The sequence below is a fragment of the Coenobita brevimanus genome, chromosome 108 (assembly GCF_032717465.1).
Source record: "Coenobita brevimanus isolate Jiangsu-jjx chromosome 108, ASM3271746v2, whole genome shotgun sequence".
In the NCBI taxonomy this organism is placed as follows: Eukaryota; Metazoa; Arthropoda; class Malacostraca; order Decapoda; family Coenobitidae; genus Coenobita; species Coenobita brevimanus.
This window is the reverse complement of record NC_137061.1, coordinates 9,157,865-9,183,141: the sequence shown is the minus strand read 5'-3', so window position 1 is coordinate 9,183,141 and position 25,277 is coordinate 9,157,865. Positions and strand designations below refer to the sequence as shown.

General features: G+C 43.1%; 2 protein-coding genes across 2 annotated transcripts in view; both read right to left on the bottom strand.

Moving 5' to 3' along the window:
* Positions 1-579: 579 nt before the first annotated feature.
* On the bottom strand, positions 580-2,527 carry LOC145416871 (uncharacterized). The gene is made up of 3 exons (XM_080285738.1): positions 2,514-2,527; positions 1,164-1,287; positions 580-1,014 (listed from the first exon to the last, which is right to left on the bottom strand). Exons 1-3 carry the CDS (start codon positions 2,525-2,527, stop codon positions 580-582), a joined length of 573 nt encoding a protein of 190 aa, XP_080141864.1.
* Positions 2,528-4,539: 2,012 nt separating this feature from the next.
* Positions 4,540-25,277, bottom strand: part of LOC145416959 (uncharacterized) — a 22,813-nt gene continuing 2,075 nt past the window's right edge. Inside the window, exons 3-5 of the mRNA XM_080285807.1 lie at positions 14,792-15,016; positions 5,569-5,703; positions 4,540-4,974 (exon numbers count right to left, since the gene is read on the bottom strand). Of these exons, the coding sequence (XP_080141933.1) occupies positions 4,540-4,974; positions 5,569-5,703; positions 14,792-15,016 (795 nt within the window). The remainder of the gene's footprint in view (positions 4,975-5,568; positions 5,704-14,791; positions 15,017-25,277) is intronic.

Below are 25,277 nucleotides of genomic sequence, written 5' to 3'. Positions count from 1 at the left end.
GACGTTGGCTGGTTGCGTTGGTGTGGTGGTGGTTGTGTGGTGTGGTGGTGGTTGTGTTGGTGTGGTGGTGGTTGTGTTGGTGTGGTGGTGGTTGTGTGGTGCTGGTGGTTGTGTTGGTGTGGTGGTGGATGTGTGGTGTGGTGGTGATTGCGTGGGTGTGGTGGTCGTTGTGTGGTGTGGTGGTGGTTGCGTGGGTGTGGTGGTCGTTGTGTTGGTGAGGTGTTGGTTGTGTTGGTGTGGTGGTGGTTGATGTGTTGGTGTGGTGGTGGTTGATGTGTTGGTGTGGTGGTGGTTGATGTGTTGGTGTAGTGGTGGTTGATGTGTTAGTGTGGTGGTGGTTGTGTGGGTGTGGTGATGGTTGTGCTGTTGTGGTGGTGTTGTGTTGGTGTGGTGGTGGTTGTGCTGGTGTGGTGGTGGTTGTGTGGGTGTGGTGGTGGTTGTGTTGGTGTGGTGGTGGTTGTGTTGGTGTGGTGGTGGTTGATGTGTTGGTGTGGTGGTGGTTGTGTTGGTGTGGTGGTGGTTGTGTTGGTGTGGTGGTGGTTGTGTTGTGTGGTCTGGCTGGTGGTCTGGTCTCTCTCATTAGCCGTAAGTGGGCTTGGGGCAGACGGTCTTGTAGGTGTTGCGGACCTGGGTGATAGTCAGGTACTGGGGCAGGTACTGGGTCTGGTACTGGGTGTGGTACTGCACCTGGGTAGTGGTAATGTACTTGGGGCGGTATTCTGTTGTGTACATTGTTTGGTACTGGGTGTGGGTGATGTACTGGGTCTGGTACTGAGTCTGGGTTATGTACTTGGGGATGTACTGAGTGCTTGTAATGTACTGGGTGCTATACTGAGTTTGGTACTGGGTCTTGTACTGGGTGACGTACTGAGTCTGGGTCTTGTAGGCGGTGCGTGTGACGTAGTGAGGCACGTACTGGGTCTGGTACTGGGTTTGGTACTGGGTGCGGTACTGGGTGCGGTAGAGGGTGGTGGGCACGTACTGCTGCTTGTAGACCGTGGAGTACACCGGCACCTGGCGAGTACAGACAAATACAGTATAGGTAGAATGAAAGGAGGAAGTTAGTTTATTATCCCTCCTACAGTACGACACCACTGTTTATGCTTACCTGTTCTGACCTGACACTAGTGCATAAAATTATAAGAAATGCGTCTGGTACTGACCTGCTTGACCTGCGTCTGGTATTGGGTGACGTAGTGGGTCTCGGGTCGGCAGGGCTGAGGGTAACTGACCTCTGCCAACACACTCGCCACCACTGCCAACACCACCACAACCACACCTACACCGCTAGTGCCAACAGCCATCTGACAACACAGATTTCATTTAATTTACTGTATAGGTACCAGCACAAACAAACACACACCGACACCAGCACCAACACCACCCCACAGTTAGCTACACCACTACAATCATAAAGTATCTGCAATACACAAGATGCTTCTTCCATATTTTAAATTTCCTTCTTGGAGTATGTTATTCTGAAGTCCACTTTCATTATCATTTTCCATAACAATCTGTGTATAATCACAACATAGTCATAGGTATAGAACAGTCTGATTTGGCTGCCAGTGCTCACCTCTGAAGTTGTTAATTGTGTGAGTTTCGGACGTAATGTGATGGTGAGAGTGTGAGGGAGGTATTTATACACCTATCCTACACACCTGGCCGCTTGCAGGTTAGTACTGAAGGGGTTACGGGTAGAGGCACACCTTCACTCCACTTTCAACACTGTGCAGGTGATGTAAACAATATTTGCTGTTCTGTAGTATCTAAACAGCACAATTTTTCATTCGTCATTGTTGTTATCAGGAATTGTAAGGACTGATTTGTTGTACTGTGATGGATGAATTGCTTGTTTTTTTTTTTTTTTTTTTTTTAATTTGATAACAGTGAAGTAGATGTTAATGACTCGGCAGTTTTAGTTCCACAAAATTTGATTAGTTTGGAATGAGAGTTATTAAGGTTGTAAAGGAATCCAAACATTATACAGCATTTCTTCTTTACGGAATTTATTAACAGAATGCATTAACAGGAAATATTAGAAATGGGTTAATATATAGACAAATTTATTATCTTTAAGTAGCCATTCGGGTGCCTCGTAGAATCACCTTGAAAATTAATCTTCAACTCCCAATCCCCAAATTTGCACCAAGTGGCTGAATAAATCCCCTTTATTACCTTTTATTAAAGTGATTACGCCTGCCTTAATTCAGTTTTATCTATACACACTCATACAACATGGCAGCATCAACACTTGGACTTTCACATGCGCTACTGTCACTACACATACACCATTCCCATTCATGTCTCATCACCACGGGGAAGTGCACTGCTATCACTACACATACACCATTCCCCTTCATGTCTCACTATCACGAGGAAATGCAGTACTGTCACTACACATACTCCATTCCCATTCATGTCTCATCACCACAGGGAAATGCACTACTGTCACTACACATACACCATTCCCATTGATGTCTCATCACTACGGGGAAATGTACTACTGTCACCACACATACACCATTCCCATTCATGTCTCATCACTACGGGGAAATGCACTACTGTCACTAGACATACACCATTCCCATTCATGTCTCATCACTACGGGGAAATGCACTACTGTCACTACACATACACTATTCCCATTTATGTCTCATCACCACAGGGAAATGCACTACTGTCACCACACATACACCATTCCCATTCATGTCTCATCACCACGGGGAAATGCACTACTGTCACAACACATACACCATTCCCATTCATGTCTCATCACTACGGGGAAATGCACTACTGCCACTACATATACACCATTCCTATTCGTGTCTCGTCATCACGGGGAAAGGTTGGGTCTGGCTGCCACTTTCCCACCATGACGGTGATCTGTTCTTGAAGGCAGCCTCATCTGAATTATTATAGTTATCACCACACTTTAATTTCCTGCTACACCTCTCGCCAATCCACCTTTCCCCAGAGACCCGTTCCTTCAATAAACAATTTTTCCCATGGACCAAATTCTCTCCTAGTTGATCTAATTTCCACATCAATTTATTTTCCCTCAGTACCATAATATTTTCCTCACAGACCTACTTACCCAATAGACCTACTTTCTCCATACACCCACGGATCGATATCACCCATGGACCTATTTCCTCCATGGATTTTTTCCCATTGGACTTAATTTCCCCATGGACCTATTTTCCTCATGGACCAATTTTTCCCCATGGACCTATTTTCCCCATGGACCTATTTTCCCCATGGACCTATTTTCCCCATGGACCTATTTTCCCCATGGACCTATTTTCCTCATGGACCTATTTTCCCATTGGACCTAATTTCCCCATGAACCTATTTTCCCCATGGACCAATTTCCCTCATTGACCTGTTTCCCCCTATCAAAAGGCCATATCAAGGACCTATATTCATCTATTTACCTATTTTACCCACTGGACCTGTTTCTACTTGGACCCCTATCCCCTAATTTTCCACATGGACCTATTCCCACCATGAACCTACATACTCCATAGACCAATTGCCTATGACCAATTTTCCCCCATCCATCCACACACACACACACACACATACACACACACACACACACACACACACACACACAATTTACCAGTGTAGTCGATCTCTGCAGTCACGCGATGGCTGCAACTCACACACACACACACACACACAATTTACCAGTGTAGTCGATCTCTGCAGTCACGCGATGGCTGCAGCTCACACACACACACACACACACACACACACACACACACACACACACACACACACACACACACACATTCACCAGTGGTGTCAATCTCTTCAGTGTGACGCCTGCTTTACTCCTGAGGCTCCTTGACTCATGAAAATTAAGTATGACAAGACTCCTATTAGTGAAAGGGGTGTCAGTGTGACGGTGTAATGGGGATATTAAATCATTCACATCACACGCTATTATATTTATTTCCTTCAGTGTAAAAGACTCATATGGTCAACACATTTCGTTCGAGTTCATCAAATTTGGATTCGGATTCATAAACATCGCTACCATCGATTTCCGGGCACAGCTAAGGATTCAATCTATAGAAAGAAGAAAAAGGCATGGGAATTTACTGAGCATTTTATTCTGTTTGGTTCGTAATACAAAAAAATATGAAATTGATAGCGTCTTCCTCAATCTTTCCAGAACTGACATTACAGCTATCCATGTGTCTGTCTCGTCGGGATAGTAAAACATTTGGTTCATGATAATATGCCATGTTTGATTTCTCACAGCACTCGATTAAACTCTACAGAGATGGCTGATGATGTTGGCTGGTTGCGTTGGTGTGGTGGTGGTTGTGTGGTGTGGTGGTGGTTGCGTGGGTGTGGTGGTGGTTGTGTTGGTGAGGTGGTGGTTGTGTTGGGGTGGTGGTGGTTGTGTTGGTGTGGTGGTGGTTGATGTGTTGGTGTGGTGGTGGTTGTGTTGGTGTGGTGGTGGTTGTGTTGGTGTGGTGGTGGTGGTTGTGTTGTGTGGTCTGGCTGGTGGTCTGGTCTCACTCATTAGCCGTAAGTGGGCTTGGGGCAGACGGTCTTGTAGCTGTTGCGGACCTCGGTGGTAGTCAGGTACTGGGGCAGGTACTGGGTCTGGTACTGGGTCTGGTACTGCACCTGGGTAGTGGTAATGTACTGGGGGCGGTATTCAGTTGTGTACATTGTTTGGTACTGGGTGTGGGTGATGTACTGGGTCTGGTACTGAGTCTGGGTGATGTACTTGGGGATGTACTGAGTGCTTGTAATGTACTGGGTGCTATACTGAGTTTGGTATTGGGTCTTGTACTGAGTGACGTACTGAGTCTGGGTCTTGTAGACAGTGCGTGTGACGTAGTGAGGCACGTACTGGGTCTGGTACTGGGTTTGGTACTGGGTGCGGTACTGGGTGCGGTAGAGGGTGGTGGGCACGTACTGCTGCTTGTAGACTGTGGAGTACACCGGCACCTGGCGAGTACAAACAGGTGTTAAATTACAGGTAGGTATGGTGCAAGAAAGATGAAGCTTGTTTACTGTTCATTCTTAGTACCACTGTGTGTGTGTGTGTGTGTGTGTGTGTGTGTGTGTGTGTGTGTGTGTGTTTAATCCAAAATCATAGGAATCACATAAAGTAAGTACCCGTGAACTTGCATTTTCCAGAGAGAACTGAAAGACAAGGCCAATGTCTGAGTTCCGTCCATTTCGAGATGATTGGACACTTAAGCATTGAAAAAAAAAAAAATGGAATTAGTAGGCTGTGGAAAAGATAGACCATGAAGACATTTTGAGAGTTGATCAGCTGCATACATGAAGGACTAAGTTTAATTTCACTCAACCATTAGAGGACTGGACACAAAAGAAGTGAGTATGTAGCTAGACGGGCGCTGCATGCCCACCGTAATGTGATAGGGTATGCATGTAGAGAATTCAGAAAAAGAAGAATTAGAATTATACTGACAGAAGGGAAAAAAGAGACATGGAACACTGTCACGAAGAGAGAGAGAGAGAGAGAGAGAGAGAGAGAGAGAGAGAGAGAGAGAGGTTGACTTCCCTAGTACTGACCTGCTGGACCTGCGTCTGGTACTGGGTGACGTAGTGGGTCTCGGGTCGACAGGGCTGAGGGTAACTGGCCTCTGCCAACACACACGCCACCACTGCCAACACCACCACAACCACACATCTTCCACCAACAAACATCTGTAAACACACACGTTATTACATTTCCAGAGAGAGACGAGTTATTCTCTTGGCTTGTTTCTTCTTGTTTTCTTTCGCCTCACCAATGCTCCTTGCCGTGCCTTGCAAACTTTTTTTGTGGGTTGATAGTCATTAATTTCATTGACTGTTTACCTGAGTCTGATAACCCAAGACCACATGCTCAGAGGTTTACTTGAAGGCATAAAATGATTTTGTTACCCTAATAGTGTAAAAAGTTGCCTCAGGACCACACAAAGACGCGCACGGAACCAACCAGTGCCAAATACCCATCCCAATAAAGGCGTGTGTTCAGATCGACTTCACGTTCAGTTCATCTGGGCGAGTTTTACTAGAACGTAACGTGAAACCTGCTATACATATATGAGAGAAAACGGACTTTGTGCTTAGCCTATGAGGGGATACTATGACAGATGTAAGCTTTGGGAAATGTCATGAATTTATCGGCAAACACTGCATCTCTAGTAATAGTTCCGATTTCAACAATATGATGAACTTTTTATAATCCACTCTGATTAACAGTTCTCCCAGTATTATGCCAGTAAACACCAATTACTTATAGTAATACAGTCATCTTTCACGGCTGTCAGTACTCACCTCTGAAGTTGTTAGTTGTGTGAATTGCGGACGTAATGTGATGGTGAGAGTGTGAAGAAGGTATTTATACACCTGGCCTACACACCTGGCCGCCTGCAGGTTAAACTGAAAGGGTTTTAGGGAGCGGCACACCTTCACTCCACCTTCAGCTTGAGTGGAACTATGACTGATCTGTTATTCTCACCTGTTGACATAGCCTACTTATAATTACCTTGCTTATTCATCGACGAGGGAGAGAGTGTTTTACACCTCAGAGGAGAAGGGTAATCTACGTTTCAATCCTCCTCTATAATATGCACCTCGTATCTAAGCTTAAAATTTGTGTTAGAATACTGATGATGATTCTAAGGTAGTAATACATATAATTCCGAAAGATTTGATTTCATGGTTACTCCTATTTCTGTATTTTCCTATTCTTGCTGCTGTATGCTTAAACCTCAAATCGCGGTGTGAAATGTAAGTCCCTAATTTCTGGCCGTCCTTCATGGAACTTCTGTGAATATTATGAATGATCAGAGAGTAGTCAGCCTCGATACAGGAAAGAAAAACCTATTCCATCTTCACCTTTCGTCCCAGAAATTATGGAAAGAAACTTGTGTTTCTGAAATTGTCTAAAAATCTTGGCACTTGCATTCAACTTTGCAAGAAAAGGTTTAAACATACAACTCTTTATTTTTCATCCTTCCTCTGTCTTTCATCTGAGAATTATGACTGGGATATTGATAATGATAACGATAATGCATACAAGCTGTCCAATTTCCGCAGATGTTCCAGAAATGGGTCATAGTTTGGGATTAAGCTTATGTGTGTGAAATGTGTGAGTTTGTTTGGTACTGTAATAGTGAAGACAGATGAGGATGGTGTCCAACCCTTCCACCCCACCTGGATAATAATGCTTAGTTTAGCGAGGCGGTGTAAAGGAATTATTGATTGCAATTGTAGACTATAATTTTTAAACAACTGTAGGAAATGGGTTTTAACCGCACACCATTATAAATATTTAGGTTTTAATATCACCAGGATAGAGGGATTTTTCGAATACTGATATCAATGGAGTAGAGATTTATTTATTTAATTGAGGCGTTGTATTTACCTTTCATTAACCCCTTCACCATGAGGGAAACTTTTATAATTGGAAAAAAAATCGTCAGGAGGGAAAGAGACTGGTTATAAAAAGCGTCAGATAAAAGCAAAAATTTTCAATATATTTCAATTAATTATTTTTGGCATGTGCTTCTTTTTCCCCTGCCTCCAGACGAATTAATTTGGTTTAAGAGAGGTTTTTCCCCTTTAAGAGTTTTTTTTGTTTACTTTGGTCATATGGAGAGGATGGAGAGTGAGAGACTAACTAGGAGAGTGTGAGTGAGGTGCAGGGAGGGAGAGGGAAGAGGAGACCGAGGATGAGATTGAGGGATAGACTGGAGAGGTGTATGAGAGAACTGGGTGTGAGTTGGGGGAAGGCAGTGAATTGGCAGTGGACAGGGCGACATGGAGGCGATCTGTTTGTGGCCACCCCTTACAGGATTAAGGCGTCTGGCAATAGATAGATGGAGAGACAGATAGATAGGTAGGTAAAATAATAGCCCCAGAAGGAAGCAAGACTGAAATTAACCCCATGAGTACGGTTACCTCTTTTTGTCATTTTTTTTTATTTATGTAATTATTCTCTCTCTCTCTCTCTCTCTCTCTCTCTCTCTCTCTCTCTCTCTCTCTCTCTCTCTCTCTCTCTCTTGTTGCTATCAGATGCTGTTGAGTTTCGGAGAGCTCTAGAGTCTAAAAGGAAGCTCCCTAACACCTCTTCCTCAGCGATGTATTTTTAAAACTACCCATTAATAATCTTTCTCGCTTTTTGTATCTTTTTAGTATCGACACATTGCGTGGATAACACACGAGAACATTTTGACACAGCAACTACAGAAGAAACCGCTCAGGAAGAGGTGTTTGCAAGCTTCCTAATCCCAAAATAATCTGGAAATAACAAGAAAAATAGTGTATCATCGGACTGAATGAGCAAAAAAAGAAAGAGGAAGAGAAGTCACGGAACTGAAAGAGGGAAAGAATTTGGATTTTTTTTTTTCTTTTTTTATGGAGGAAGGGAGAAGGAATGGGAGGGGGAAGGGGGAGCACTGGGGCCTCTTGTGCTGTACACCTACGGAGCGTGTCTGCGTCAACACCTGGTCAGAAGGAAGGTGTTGACAGGTGTGTGGGGGAGGTGGGGAGAGGAGGAGCACATGGGCAGGAGGGGAGGGGGAGGGGAGGACACGGGGAGGAGGGGAGGAGAAGGAGAGAAATAATTACCTGACACACGCAAGAAATTTTTGTACAAACTCTTTAAAAAAATGTCGAGGAAAATGATATCAGTTCCATATTACATGAGACTGGTTTGGTCCTTATACGTACAGGTTTCGTGGTGTTTTTTTTTTTTAATGCGAGGAAGAAGGAACCAAAGGCCATGAGCCCGCAGTAACAGTTCCCTCCAAGAGAAAAACAAAATACAATAGAGAGCCAAATTCAAGATCCGATCATTTTGAGATGCCTGGACACACTGCGTTTGAAAGACTGGAGATCATAGGCAGCAGGAAACACAGGCAGAGGGGGACAGTTCCAGAGCTGACCTGTTGCATAAATGAAAGACTGGGAGTAACGGTTAACTCTTGCATTAGAGAGTTGGACAGAAAAGGGATGAGAGTTTGCTGCCAGACGGGTGCTACGCGCCCGTCGTAGAGGTGGAGGAATGCAAGCAGACAGTTCAGAGGAGCAGTGACCATTAAAGTAGCGATAGAAAAGAGATAAAGATGCAACAGTGCGGAGAAGAGACAGAGGTTGAAGGGAGTCAGTAAGAGGAGGAGAGATAATGAGACGAAAAGCCTTTGACTCCACCCTATTGAGAAGAGCTGTATGTGGGGAGCCTCCCCATACATGAGAGTTGTACTCCACATAGGGGCGGATAAAACCCCTGTATAGAGTCAACAATTGTGCAGGGGTAAAGAAAGAGCGGAGTCGGTTTAGCACACCCAATCTCTTGGAAGCAGATTTTACAAGAGATGTAATATGATCTTTCCAAGATAAGTCCCGAGTAAATGAAACCCCAAGCATGTTCAAGGATGATGCAGGATTAAGCTGAATATTATTAAACATTAATGGGTATACCTGTGGAAGATTTTGTCGGGTTGATAGGTGTAAGAACTGAGTCTTAGATACATTAAAAACAACCATATTATTTTTACCCCAGTCAGAGATACGAGCCAAGTCAGACATTAGGTGTGCCACAGCCTCATCCCTAGTTTGCTGAAGTAACTGTTGAGATGGGTGTTGCGGGAACCGAGTTGAAAGGTGAAGGGTGGAGTCATCAGCGTATGAGTGGATAGGGTTAGATGTACAGCTTAGAAGATCATTGATGAATAAAAGGAAGAGAGTTGGTGATAGGACAGAGCCCTGAGGAACACCACTGTTGATAGATCTAGGAGAAGAACGATGGCCGTCTACAACAGCGGCTATAGAACGACCAGAAAAGAAGCTAGCGATGAAGGCACAGATAGAAGGATAGAAACCGTAGGATGGCAGTTTGGAAATTAAAGATTTATGCCAGACTCGATCGAAAGCCTTTGAGATGTAAAGTGCAATGGCAAAGCTTTCGCCAAAATCCCGAAAGGAGGATGACCAGGAGTCTGAAAGGTAGGTGAGAAGATCGCCAGTGGAGCGTCCCTGACGGAACCCGTACTGACGATCGGAAAGAAGGTTGTGATAGGAAAGATGCTTTAAAATTTTTCTATTGAGAATTGACTCGAAAACTTTTGAAATACAGGACGTTAAAGCAATTGGACGATAGTTGGAGGGTTTGGAGTGGTCACCCTTCTTTGGGACTGGCTGAATAAGAGCAAACTTCCAGCAAGAAGGAAAGGTACAAGTTGACAGACAAAGGCGAAAGAGTTTGCCTAGGCAGGGTGTAAGCACAGAAGCACAGTTCTTGAGAACAACAGGAGGGACCCCATCAGGCCCATATGCCTTGTTAGTACTGAGGCCAGTCATGGCAGAAAATACATCAACTGAAGAAATTTTAATGTCAGCCATGAGGAAGTCAGAGGGGGGAAGTGATGGAGGAACAGCACCGGAATCGTCTAAGGTGGAATTGGAGGAGAAAGTCTGTGCAAAGAGATCTGCTTTATCAGTAGAAGAAATAGCTACAGAACCATCAGAGTAGAAAAGAGGAGGGAAGGATGATGAGGTAAAGTTGTTAGAAAGATTTTTGGCAAGGTGCCAGAAGGAGCGGGAAGAATTCGAGTTGGAGAGTTGAGAGCATTTAGTACGGATGAAATTATTTTTAGTAGAGCGAAGAACAGACTTAGCACGATTCCGGGCAGAAACGTAAAGATGATGTGATTCAGGGGTGGGTTGGCTTCAGTACCTTTTGTAGGCCCTCTCCTTGTTGCAGACAGCATTAGAGCAAGCGTGATTAAACCAAGGCTTTCTTGCATTAGTCAAAGGATATGAGAAAGGAATGTATGCTTCCATGCCCGAGAGAATAACCTCCGTAATGCGCAAGGCACACTCAGATGGCTCCCGGCCATGGAAGCAATAATCATTCCAGGGAAAATCAAAGAAGTACTGCCTGAGGGCCTCCCAGTCTGCGGCTCCAAAATGCCACAGATGACGTTTCCCTGGAGGGTCCACAGGCCGTACCGGAGTGATAGGACAAGTTAAGATAATAAGGTTGTGATCGGAGGAGCCCAACGGAGAGAAAAGATTAACAGAGTAAGCAAAAGGATTAGTTGTGAGGAAGAGGTCAAGTATGTTGGAGCTCTCTCCAAGGTGGTCAGGGATACGGGTAGGGTGCTGTACAAGCTGCTCTAGGTCAGTAAGGATAGAAAAGATGTAGGCTTGTTCACCAGGTGGATCAGTGAAAGGAGAGGAGAGCCAAATTTGGTGGTGAACATTGAAATCTCCTAGAATGGAGATTTCAGAGAAAGGAGAAATAGATAGAATGTGTTCCATCGTAGAAGTAAGATGGTCGAAGAATTTTTGATAGTCAGTAGAATTAGGAGATAAGTAAACAGCACAGATATATTTAGTCAGAGAACGACAGGAAAGCCGAAGCCAGAGTGTGGAGAATTCAGAAGAATCGAGTTCAGGAACACGAGAGCAAGATAAGTCGTTGTGTATATATACACAACAGCCACCTTTGGCTTTGAAATGAGTATAGAGAAAGTAGGAGGATACAGAAAAGGGTTTGCTGTCAGTTGCCTCAGACAGCTGAGTCTCCGTTAGAAAAAGAAGGTGAGGTTTAGAGGAGGAGAGGTGGTGCTCAACAGAGCGAAAGTTAGAGGAAATGCCGCGAATATTGCAGAAATGAAGAAGAAGAGAGTCAGACAGTGGTTCCAGGCACCTCGAGTCGTCACCAGGAGAGGGGCGGATGGTGGGGGCATTTATGGTCCCCTCCCCTGGGGACTCCGAGGCTTGGTGAAGAGACGCCATTTTTTTTTTTTGAATTTTGAATAGGAAGTGTAGTGTGTACTGTGCATGTAGTTTGGTGTAGATAGTTAGAGAAATTTGTACTGGAGAGCATGCTGGCCCACTCTCTGTGTAACTGAGACACTGAAAAAGTTCAGCAAAGGGGGATGGTCAGGAACTAGTCCTGAGGGCTGATGAAACGGGAGCTCCAGCACTCCCTGTCATCAGCTTTCCATCCACCTCGGGAGTACTGCCCTGCTCGACTGGTGCTACAGTCTACTCCTCTGGGAACGACTGCGTGTGTTACGTGGGTGATTGGAGGTGATTTATAAACGAGTGTGTGTGTTGTTTGGTGTGTGTGTGTGTGTGTGTGTGTGTGTGTGTGTGTGTGTGTGTGTGTGTGTGTGTGTGTGTGTGTGTGTGTGTACTGCAGGTGTAGCAAGTGTTGTAATGAGGACAGGTGTGTGTGTGTGTGTGTGTGTGTGTGTGTGTGTGTGTGTGTGTGTGTGTGTGTGTATGTGTGTTTACTTTTTTTGAGTTTCCATTGTAAGATCAAGGTCCCGAATTTTCGTCGGCTAAGGAAGCTCCCTAGCACCTTTTCCTAAGCAACTTATTTTGTTTATTACACCTAACTGCCCATATTCGTGTCACGCAGTCATTCTAATATCGCCATACTCTGCATAGGAAACGTACAAAAGGATATTAACCGGCCATATCTAGAAATAAATCATGATGGAAGAGGTGTTAGGGAGATTTGCACCCACAGCGGATCTTAGGAGAAGGACAGACATCTTAAAGAGCTGCCTGAAGGAGTCGAGCAAGGGGCACCTGTAGCCGTATTCCAAGTGGCTCTGTAGATTCCGTAACACTTATCTCTTACCTATTTATTCTCTTGAAGTCAGTATCCTCTTGCATGACAAAAATTTATCGATATTAAAATGACATTAAAAAAAAAAAAAAACTACAAGGGAATTTAAAGATGATAGTTTGACTCATATTATAAGTGGCATTTGTAGATTCCGTAACACTTCTTTCTTAGAGATTTACTCTGCACACTAAGCTTCAGTATCTTCTTGACGAAAATTATGTCGATATTAAATTTATATCAATAATGTACAGGAAAGTGTAAATGTGTAATATGTAAAATAAATCGCTGAGAAAAGGGTGTTACAAACCCCCCAAATCCATCTGGAATAAGTGCCTCAATGTGATGCGACAGGGGTAAACTGCTGCTGTCTCCTGAGCTAAATAATGCTCCTATAGCCCACAGGTGAAGTGATGAGAGACACCCTGGATCACTTCTTCACTGGCCAAAGAAAACGGAGACTGTGCTGGTTGTAGGGGGAACTGGTGGAATTTTAGGCGCGTCAGGCCTTGTGTAGGACTGAGATTTCCACTTTCCCCACCTCTTGGCCTCTTTTCTTGACTCCTGGGGCCATTCTTTGCCTCTTGACTTTACTTCGCGCCATCGGAAAGGTAAAGACGTCACTGTATTAGACTACGTTAACCTGGAGACCAACTTATGTTCTTATGTGTGTAGAAACTCAACCATCGTCATCAGTTCTTGTTAAGTTATAAGTGAGTGAACTGATGGGTGACTCTTCTTACTGGGCACTTTCTTGATAGTTCTCATTTTATGTTTTCCTGTTTCTGTTTCTGGATCCTAACCAGCTTATTTATTTGTAAATTACTTGGTTAGGATAATGATTGATTGTTTAAAATGATTGAATGATAATTAGGAGGATAATTTTGATGATGATGATGATGATGATGATGATGAGGAGGAGGAGAAGAAGGAGGAGGAGGAGGAGGAGGAGAAGGAGGAGGGGGAGGAGAAGAAGTTTTTTTTTTTTTGAAAGATGAGGATGAGGATGGTAATAGTGATGATGATATTGATGATGATAATGATGATGATGATGATAATGATGATGATGATAATGATGATGATGATGATAATGATGATAATGATGATGATGATGATTTTGATGATGACGATGATTTTGATGATGATGATGATGATGATGATAATGATGATGATAATGATGATGATAATTGTAATGATGGTGATTCTCATGCTGTAGAGGCAAATAACGATAATAATGGGGATGATAAAGAGCATTATAAAGGTGATGCTAAAGATACTTACCTTGATCTGAGTTCAGTAAAGGAAGAATAATCAAAACAAAATACGGTTGCAGTTAATATATTCATCCAAGAACAACACAAATCACATGGACTGCTTCGTTCATACAGACGGAAGTAAGACAACGCCAGAAACATCAAGCAAATCCACAAAGACAAAAATTAGATACATATTTCCACAGAGAACAGAGCCTGAGGGATGTGTATATATATAAATCTTTTGGGTTTAAGAAGACATAGATAGAGGAAAACAGGAATGGTGCTCAGACCACACGAGAGAAATATTTAGATCATTTACATGCCAGATATTTACATGAAACCCACATAGAGTATTATTATGTACAAGTATGGGAAGAAAGAGTATTGAACCGTAAGTCTTTAATCCCTTTCCGTACGACAGTCTTTGTTTACTTACCACCAGATTATAGAATTTAACTTAAGAAGGATTTATTGTAATGATGGGCATAGAAAAACTGTCCACGAAGCCATCAGTACGATATTAACTGATTGTTTAATTCTTATTTGCAGTCAGCTTTGTTCAGATTAAAAGAGATCTAACAGTGAATGGAATATCTCTGGTAATCCTTCAACACTGCAATGTCTTTTTTTTTTTTTGGCAATTACTTGACTATTTTTAATCGTAGGAAAGGAGAAAAATGACCAAAAAGCGTTGGTGAAGGGGAGGCCATTGTAGTGAAGGGGCAGAGAGAAGTAATTAGGCACAGGTGGTTCCCGGCCCAGGTGGTGAGATCGCCCAAGATGGTGTTGTTGTCAGCCCCGTTGGAGGTTCCGGCCCTTGCTCCACCACCGGCTCCCCTGGCTTGTGTTTGGGGCCTCAGTAGTAGCCGTGGCCGTAGCCGTAGCCGTAAGGTTTGGGGCAGACGGTCTTGTAGGTGTGGCGGGTCTTGTACACGGTGTTGTACTGGGGCACGTACTGCTTTTGGTACTCGGTGTGGTACGCAACTTCGGTCTTGGTTACGTACTGCGGGTGGTATTCGGTCTTGTAAATCTTCTGGTGCTGGGTCTCGGTCACGAACTGGGTCTGGTAGTAGGTCTTGGTGATGTACTTGGGGATGTAGTGGGTGGTGGTGACGTACTGGGTGTTGAACTGGGTGTTCAGCACGGTCTTGTACTGGGTAACGTAATCCACCTGGGTCTTGTACACAGTGTCGGTGACGTACTTGGGAACGTAGTCGGTCTGATACTGGGTGTGGTACTGGGTGTGGTACTGGGTCTTGTAATAGGTCTTAGGGATGTACTGCTGTTTGAAGATGGTGGAGTACACGGGCACCTGTACACCACAAACAGGTAACACTGATCAGATTTTGTCAGGCTACAAAGTAATAATCTTAGGAGACGCTAGTTAGTTCTCCTGCAGTGAAATAAACTTTTCTTTGAGCAAATAAAACATAAAAGCTGATGAAAGCTTATAAAACTCGTCCCTTCTAAAGAAAGTTAAAGAAAAGAAAACCAAAATCCAGATCCATTCATTTCGAAATACCTGAATACATTGTCTCTCAAAAACTGGAGGTCACTGACAGCAGAAAAGACAAATTTAACTTAATTGGAAGTCCTAAATTTTTATATTTTGTTTAATTTCTGACCACGATATCCTTATATATTTTTGTCTTTATTTTCCGAATCAATTTTATTATCTCGTTCCTGTAACCAATAAATAATTCCTGAAGCAGTTTTTAAATTAATTTCTGATCAGCTTTTGCTCAAATAATATCCGGTACATAATGTCAAGTTGTTCAGTAAAGGCAGGTTGTATATCCTATTTCACAGTGCAGTAAATTATTAAAAAAAAAAAAAAAAGATATACTCTGTCCACTTTACTATAGACTAAACGTCCATCTCTCTATCTTGAATGCTGATCTGCACCAAGATTTTACAAACAGAATATGATGCTAGTCACGAAGAGGTGTTATGGAAAGACTGTACAGTAGAAATGTATTGTGTTTTTCTGCTATTAAACTACGGATAAAAGGATGCAGTGAGACGAAAATCTACGCCAAGTTAAGATGGACGAAGTATAGATTTATAAAACGCCATCTATGGGGGAAATACTTACCTGTTTATAATGATCCACGTATTTAGTGACGTATTCAGTGTGGGGGTAGCAGGGCTCGGGGTAGGTTGGCTTAGGGTCAGCTTCAGGATCAGCATCAGCATCAGCATCGGGCTTTGGTTTAGCGTCAGCCTTAGCCTCAGCCTCAGCAAGGACAATAGCGGCCAAAGCCAGCACCACCACAGCCACACCCTTCACGAAGTACACCATCTGGAAGGAGGAAGAAGAGAGGTCAGTTTTATGCATATTGGTTGTAGCCAGTCCTGAAGGCAGAGTTACTGATGCGAAATTTGTGTGTGTGTGTGTGTGTGTGTGTGTGTGTGTGTGTGTGTGTGTGTGTTGGCGGGAGAGTACGCTAGTGTTTTTTAAGCGAAATCTCAATTCATTTCATTGTCATTCAGTACTGTGACATAGCCTCGCTTGGAGTCGACACAATTTTGAGACGGTGTGATGGAACTATTGGTATTTTGTAACAAAAGCTATTAAGCCATAAGAACCAATTACCCCTTTCCATTATGACCTTTTATGTATTTTGTTGCTTATATCACTAGTTTCAATTCATCTTGAGAAAAAACGGAGCTTGTGATTGTGAAGGGGTCAAGTGAGCCATCCCCAGCAACTTCTTTAATGCCACGAGCTTATTTAGTTCCTTCTTCTGCCACACCATCTTATTCACCCCCAGCAAAGGCATATGGGGCGAAGGGGTAAAAAGGAAATCGCCAGGCGTTAGGCGGAAACAAATAGATAGTCCCCAGGCTGAATTAGTTGATGGCGAACGCTCCTTAGTCCTTGCAACACGGGCGGTCTCTAGTATGTCGAATAAAATTGCCGGGAGTAAGCAGGGTTTAATATGAAAGACATCTCAGTATTAAGTGATTGATTGTCGGGGGGGCATGTTAAGTGGACGGCAGTAAACAGTATTCAGTATTCAGTTGTACATATGCGTGCTGGTTTTCATGTCAAGTTTGTTCTAAAGTTAACAAATTGGCGCATATTTGAACCTTAAGCCATACAAGACATTAACCCACTATGTGTTGATATCATTTACTTATATGTACATGTTAATCTATGAGTGTATTATTTAACTCTGTGGCGAGAACTATCGTGTACCGTAATCCAAAGTTAAATACAAGAGTCGTCAGCTGTCGTTCGTGAAATAAATTAGTTACCTGTACCGTTATTACTAGAATCATACATCTGTTGTGCCACCGTAGACACAAACATGTACCGTGATCATATTAGGATTGGATTTGTTTCTTAATGCTTAATGTTGACGTTTGTTTATAATGATGAAAGCCTAATTAAGATACCTGCGTCTAACTACACGGTTCGTCCACCCTTGTTAAAAATAAAATCTAACTTGAGATTATTACCCTGGCATTAATATAATTGCCTAACTCAATCTGCAACAAGACGATTGGTAAAAAATATATACATAAAAAAAACTGAATCGATAACCGGTTTTCGAATATCCCTTTACCCATCTTATTTGTGGAAAGTTTTCATTTTCCTTCGCAATTAATAAGCAAATCCATTCTTGCCATATATACAGAAGACTTAATTCACTGTATATATATATATATATATATTTTTTTTTTCACTGTTAGTATAGTTGTTGTAGAAATCTGCGTTGTTTCTTCACCTTGGGAGGAGAGCTACCAGTGTCGAGCCGAGAAGAAGACTGTCTGAACTAACTTGAGTCTGGCATTTATACCGGGAAAGTGTCACGCAAGACAAGGTTAAATCCAGCGTTACTTCCCTCCCCTCAATGCTCCCTTCTCTCCCTCACCCCACCCAGCCACTCCCTCCCTCCCTCCACCACTCCCAGTCACCCCTCCACCTCCCTCATGTCCCCTCTTCCACTTCCTACCACCCCCACTCCACCCTCACACCCCCGACCCAACGCCCTTCTACTCTCAACCACCTATCCTCTCCGTCTCTCGCCACTCCCCTCCACCCCCTCCCCCCTCCACACACCTCCCCTTCCCCCCACTCCCTCCATGGTCCCAGCCACGCCCCCTCAGCTAAACCCGCCCCCTGTCAGCCAGAACCACACCAATAATTCCACCGCACCGTTGGCTCAAGGAAAAATACGTGTAGGGTCGACCTTCGTCCTGGGATGTGTTGTTAAGTCTGTTTTTTATTTTTTTATTCCTTTATTTTTTTAAGGAAGCGACGAACGACAACAGCAACAGCGACAGTAGTTCTCCAGGCGTGTCGCATGGAAAGTTGGGCTCAAGGCTGTCACCGAAATTGTTTATGTGTCGTAGTATATCACTGCCATTTTAAGAAACCCACTTGTACTTCTTCATAAGCGAGTTTTGTGGCGTCTCACGCCTTTACTACCGTCCTGCGCGTAATTACTTATTTTATTTACCTATATATAGACATCGCTTGCATCTGTAATATACCAATGAATGTTGGGATATTCACCACATCAGCCTCGTATACCAGAGAGTATCAAATTTAGCTGGATAATTCGCTAACGAACTGGTGTCACGAAGTCTCCCATGCCTTCGGGAATACGGCCTTTTCTTAACACATCAGTTAGAGGATGTCTTTTTCCTCTCTCTCTCTCTCTCTCTCTCTCTCTCTCTCATGCTGAATTAATTTGTCTCGAAAGAGCAAGAAAATGACGCAAAAGACGCCACGGTCATCTCACCAAGGAGTTAAGATTCATAGTTGGAAGTGTTGGTGTGAAGTAAGATAATGATGATGATGATGATGATGATGATGATGATGTTTTACGATGACAATAATAATGATAATAACAATGATGATGATGATAATGATGATGATGATGATGATGATGAACGATACAAGTCTCCCATCTGTATAATTAACGTAGCTATGAATTTAAAGACACGCTAAATAAGACAGCTCCCCAAAACTGTTCATATTAACAGAGCTTAAACTCAGGATTCGCAGGTACCTACACACCTACACTTTCTCTACTACATCCTGCTCAGTATCCGGCCTTGTCAATAACACGGCAGGTACAGGTAATACTTTGTACCTGGCTTTTTCACCTGTGCATGATTTGGCACTGATATGGTTGCGATATAGTAGGATTAGGTGGCTCTCTCTCCCCTCTACCTTCTAATTTTACCAATACTACTACTACTACTACTACTAAAACCTATAGTTCTTCCGGCACATGAATACCCTCTCTGTAGTTCTTTCACTTTAACCTGGCCTTCATCCTCTTATGGTTTATTTCGCGTAGCTCAGTACCAGAATATGACAATACTACGGCTCTACCTACCATAGCACTTCTTCGTGACTAGCAGCATAATCTAGTGTTACCCCTTGCTGAGTATTCAAGATGGAGAGATGGCAATTTTAGGCCAAGTTAGAGTAAAAGGAGTATAGTACAGCCACATAAGCTTGGTAAAAATCACCTAGAATGAGTGACGCAAAATCCCACGTCCTACTGACAGGGATTAACGTAACACCCCTTCACTACGAGGGTTCAAATTTAGCTTCTCGTACTGAAGGGGTTAAAGACAGACTCAATTTATTTCCTTACGATCATAATGTCTTTCTAAATTTCATTCCTGCTACCCCCTGACCTAGCACCTTTTCCTAAGCGATTTATTTTGCTTATTACGCCATACTGTTCTGATCTGTTATATAAATCCTTCCAATATAGCCATTGCATAAATAACGTACCAAAGGATATTAACCAGCCATATCCAAAAATAATTCACTAAGGAGGAGGTGTTAGGGTGCCTCCTGATCCTACGAGAATATGGGCCAAAAATTCTCAGTTCATCTTTCACCTCTTTTCTTTTATTCTAGCTACAAATAAACCATTCTATTCAGCTTAAGGATTAGAAGTATGGATTAGGAATGGATTAGAAAGGGATTAGAAATATAGATTAGAAATAGATTAGGAATGGATTAGAAATAGATTAGGAATGGATTAGAAATATGGATTAGGAATGGATTAGAAATATGGATTTTAATTGGATTAGGAATGGATTAGCAATGGATTAGGAATGGATTAGGAATGAATTTAAAATGTATTAGGAATGGATTAGAGCTATGGATTAGAAATGAATTAGGAATGGATCAGACATGGATTAGAAATGGATTAGAAATATGGATTTGGAATATGGATTAGGAATGAATTAGAAATGGATTAGCAATGAATTAGAAATGGATAAGCAATGGATTAGAAATACATTAGGAATGGATTAGAAATGGATTAAAATGGACTAGGAATGGATTAGAAATATGAATTATTAATGGATTAGGAATGTATTAGAAATGGATTAGAAATATAGATTAGGAGTGGATTACAGGTAGGAATGGATTAGTAATGTATTAGAAATGGATTAGAAATATGGATTAGGAATGGATTAGAAATGGATTAGGAATGGATTAGAAATGGATTAGGAATGGATTAGAAAGAGTATGATGATGTCTTGTGTACAGTCAGTGTTCATCAACTATTTACCCTGTATTACTAAGACTCCCTACTACCACTGCCGCAGCCATGCCCACACCAGCACACTGAGCCGTATTCCTAGTATCAGCATATCAGTATAATCCATATATACCTAAGTCCTAAAAATTCAATATCTCTTTTCTTACTCATTCGTGCAACTGACAGACGATTTTATTCAGCCTCTCGTAGTGAAGGGGCTGCCCCCCCCCCATAGCCCCCGCGAGGCCAAAGAACCAAAGAAAAGGAAGCAGACAGTCGTAGTCCAAGAGCGTGGTTATTGCAGTGATTGAGCAGTGAGAGAGATTGCAGCCTGCACGACATTGCACTAGTCACTATATGTATGTATGTGTGTGTGTGTGTGTGTGTGTGTGTGTGTGTGTGTGTGTGTGTGTGTGTGTGTGTGTGCACTGTTCTTTTGTAGTCCTAGTTTCCTCTGTAGTCTTGCCTCCTTTGTAGCCCAGTGTCCCTTTGTAGCCCCGTCACTGTTATCTTGTAGCCTAGCCCTGTCAGTAGCCCAACATATTCACTGTATTTCTCTACATTGTCCTGTCTTTGTTTGTAGCCCTTTGTAGTTTTGTAGGCTGTGTTTTTGAAGCTATGTACACTCTTCTCAAAAACCCAGACTACTATGTATTGTTGTATTATTGTCTGTAGTCTTGTACTGTCCTTTTGTAGCCCCAGCCTCTTTTGTAGTGTTTCTTCGTAGCCTTATCTCATACCTTTTGTAGTCCCATGTAGTCTATGCACCAACTAAATCACAGAGACTATTAGAGTGGAAAAGGCGGCGAAATCACTCTAACTCATCACTCTAACTCATGACGCTCACCCTAAGACATGGCACGTCTCACACTCACTCCTCACTCTAGCCCTGATCCTTCACTCCATCCTCCACCCTTGCCACCCATCATCCCCACCCATTTCCTCCTGTCTTATAATATCCCCTCTCACATTTCCTCTTCTCATCTCTCCTCCTCACCCGCCACCTCCAAACACAGCCTTCTCCTCTTCATCCTTCACCTCTCCCTCCCTTACCCCTCCGCCCCTGTCCTTACTCCTTCCTCCCTCTCCCCCTCCCCCCCTGTTCTTACCTCTCCCTCCCTCTTCCTCCTCCTCCCCATCTCCCCATTTTGACGGTGGTTAGAAACAAGAGAAGATGTTTTCATTAAGGTGCAGAAGGAAAAACGAAAAGCCCTTAGCCCAATTACGAACAACGTCATGTAACCTAAACCAATTTGCTGATGAGGAGGCCCCCTTGTATCACTTTTTATCAGTGCATTTCTACATATGGCACGTTGATATTATCTTGAATGTTATCTAAGTATTCTGTGCCCATATCAGAAATAGATAATCAACATAAAAAAAATCAAGGTGTGGTATGGAAACCAGGTAATGAAAGAAGAGGTGTCATAGAATCTCTTTTAGTTGACGGAAATATTGATCTTTGTTTCCTTTTCTTCCCCCAACTTCTTATCTTTCCTTCACCTCCCCCCTTCACCCTTCATCTCCCTCCCTTCACCCCTCACCCCCACCCCTGTCCCACCCTAAATGCAACTGCTATGTTACCCTCATCATTATCCCCGTCACATCCTTCATGGTTGTTCTCTTGCCCACATTTACCAGGCCACTTTGTATTCTCTACCCCATACCTACTCCCAAGCCTCCATACACCTTACCCATACCCACACCCATTCCTTCATTTCAACATACCCACATCCATCCACACCTCCCCACACTACCTGCTCTGCTGGTCCTTTTGCCATTACTTTGTCCTCTATACCCCACACTCACCCACACTTACTCTTCAGCTCCACACCCAATTACCTCTTCCTCATCCACAATTCCACCTCCTTCCCAATCTAACTGGCATTGTTAATCCTTAAGGCGTAAAATTAAATACCATCCACTTTCAAGCCTCTCTTCTCCACACTCACTCTCAGTATTCCCCTGTTACCAGTTTTCCTTTACAAATGCACCTCACCTCACCTTAGCACTTTACCACCACTTACACCTGGACACAGCAAAGTCCCTTCTTCGACAGCAACAGTAGTATATTATTACTGCCCCACCCTGTTCCGAAAGCCCTCCTTTTGTTCCCCTTTGAACGTGGCCACAACCTCACCACAGCAAGACCAGATCCTCACCGCAGTCTCACCACTACTTCACCACGCCACCACCAAACACACAACACTCACACCACAACCCCACCGCAACATCTCCACAACCTGACAGTATCGCCACAACCACACCACACCCACGTCACACCACCACAACAAATCTAACACATCATCACACACTTCCCACATAATTGCATCACACCTGTACCACAAACTCACCAGTGTCCTCACAACTCACCACAGCTCTCCCATAATGCCTTCAATTAGGACACTCTGCCGCAATATCCTATTAAAACCCTTACATACCACACCTTTACCACAAACCCTACCACAACATCGTTTCATGTCCACTGCAACCCCAACCACACTTTCACCACAGTTCCCCCACAACCTCATCACAATAGTAGCACAACTCCACCACACCATGACAAAAAATCCACCAAATTGACACCATAAATCCGCGACTCAGATATCACCATACATCTCCATTACACTCTCACTTTCTCACGTGCCGTTAAATCCTCAGTCTGATTCCGTCCAACCCCGTGACCGCTTTCGTGTTCCGGCAAAGAAGGCCAAACACACCTTTAGTATTAGTTAAGCTACACACCTGGCTGGCCACACACCCCTCTCTGCCCTCCCTCTCTTCCCCTTGTGGATATTTTATTGAGATTTCATGCTCTTTTTACGATCTCAGAGGTTTGTTTATGAGTCTGATTCATTTTACTATAATTCTCTCTCTCTCTCTCTCTCTCTCTCTCTCTCTCTCTCTCTCTCTCTCTCTCTCAGTTTCGTTATCTCACGTTGTACCTCTTCTAACGACATATATCGCCAACCTGTACATAAATATAGACAGATAGATAAATAGATAGATAGATGGATGGATGGATAAATAGATAGACAGATGTGTGTGTGTGTGTGTGTGTGTGTGTGTGTGTGTGTGTGTGTGTGTGTGTGTGTGTGTGTGTGTGTGTGTGTGTGTGTGTGTGTGTGTGTGTGTGTGTGTGTGTGTGTGTGTGTGTGTGTGTGTGTGTATTTTGCGTGTTGATGGGTCTTATGGAAGATGAGTTAGGATTATTTTAAGGAAATTTAGTCCCTTCCTTGACCTCAGAAAAAATCGATCCCACATCCTTTCTACCAGCCAGCCCACTGCTCTTTCCACTCAGCCATCACCTGTGTAGAAATGTATGGAGTATTTTTTTTTTCTTTTTAACTTGGGAATTTTATAAGTAATTTCGGTACAACTCAAATATTTCATTCTAACAAACGCCAGGCGATTTTATTCAGGCGAGAGTGAGTCAAGGAAGCCAGAAGGTGTGAAAAGCTTGCATCACTATCCCTCGTATGCTCAGTAGGCTCGTTTCCATCCCAGTAGACCCATTCCAGTCCCAGGAGACTCGTTCCTATCCCAGTAGACTCGTTTTCATCCCAGTAGACTCGTTTCCATCCCAGTAGACTCGTTTCCATCCCAGTAGACTCGTTTTCATCCCAGTAGACTCGTTACCATCCCAGTAGACTCGTTACCATCCCAGTAGACTCGTCCCTACTATACTCCGTTCATGTTAACTTGGTCTAAAATTGCCATCCCTCCATCTTGAATGCTGAATTATGACAACAGACGCTCGAATATGATGCTAGTCACGAAGCAGTGCCACAGAAAGAATGTAGAGCCACAGCACTGTCTTTTTTTGTCACTCGGCCACGTGAAATACGAAAGGATGAAAATCTGGGCCAAGTTAAAGTGAATGAAGTATAGACTTATTACGGTTTTTACTGCAGGGACGATTTCAGTGTATATAGCCCTTTGACTGCAAGTAAAAATATCTATCTATCTATCTATCTATTGCCAGATGCCTTAGTCCAGTAAGGGGTGGCCACAAACAAATCGTCTCCACATAGCCCTGTTCCCCGCCATTTCACTGCCCTGCTCCCAGTTCACACCCTCCCTCTCTCATATACCTCTCCACTCCATCCCTCCATCTCATCCTTGGCCTCCCGCTCCCTTTCCCCCCCTCCACCTCACTCACATACACTCCCCTCGTCAGTCTCTCGCTCTCCGTCCTCTCCACAAAGAATATTAGGAGCCTGAGAGTGTCAATGAAATAAAATAGGTTGATGCGAGTTTTTATTATATATCACAGGACTTTTTACACATGGGACCCTCTACACCGAGAAAGAAATCTATTTTCTTATCTATACAGGTAAAAATACAGCCAGCCACAAAAGTACTGAGACTCACGCTTTACATTTCGATCCAAGGTTTAGAATCTATGTATAATAAATCGCATGTTATAATTTGTTACGCATTAAAATAGTTACCTGGAATTAGTCTAAATTTTTAATCTCTCAAATATCAGTACTTTTTTTGACGACTGTACGTTATTTATTACAGGAGGGAAAAAATTGAGATTATATTACAGAAATTAACACAAGTACAAGACAAGCTGGAACCCACAGGCCTGTATTCTAGCTGGCTTAGGAGGCTCCCCAGCACCTCCTCCTAAGCAATTTATCCTGCCTACTACACTAGCCTCGTATGTTAGGTATGTCTTGGCAATATACACATAGATTGCATAAATAACACACTAGATATTAACATGTCTTAGGCAGCAAAAAAACTAGTCATGAAGAAGTGCTAGAAGATTTCCCTAGCTAGCAAGAACTAGGCCCCAACTACTGTCCTCTAAACTGTGGACAAGTCGGCCATTTTGGATCCTGATGTACCCAACTA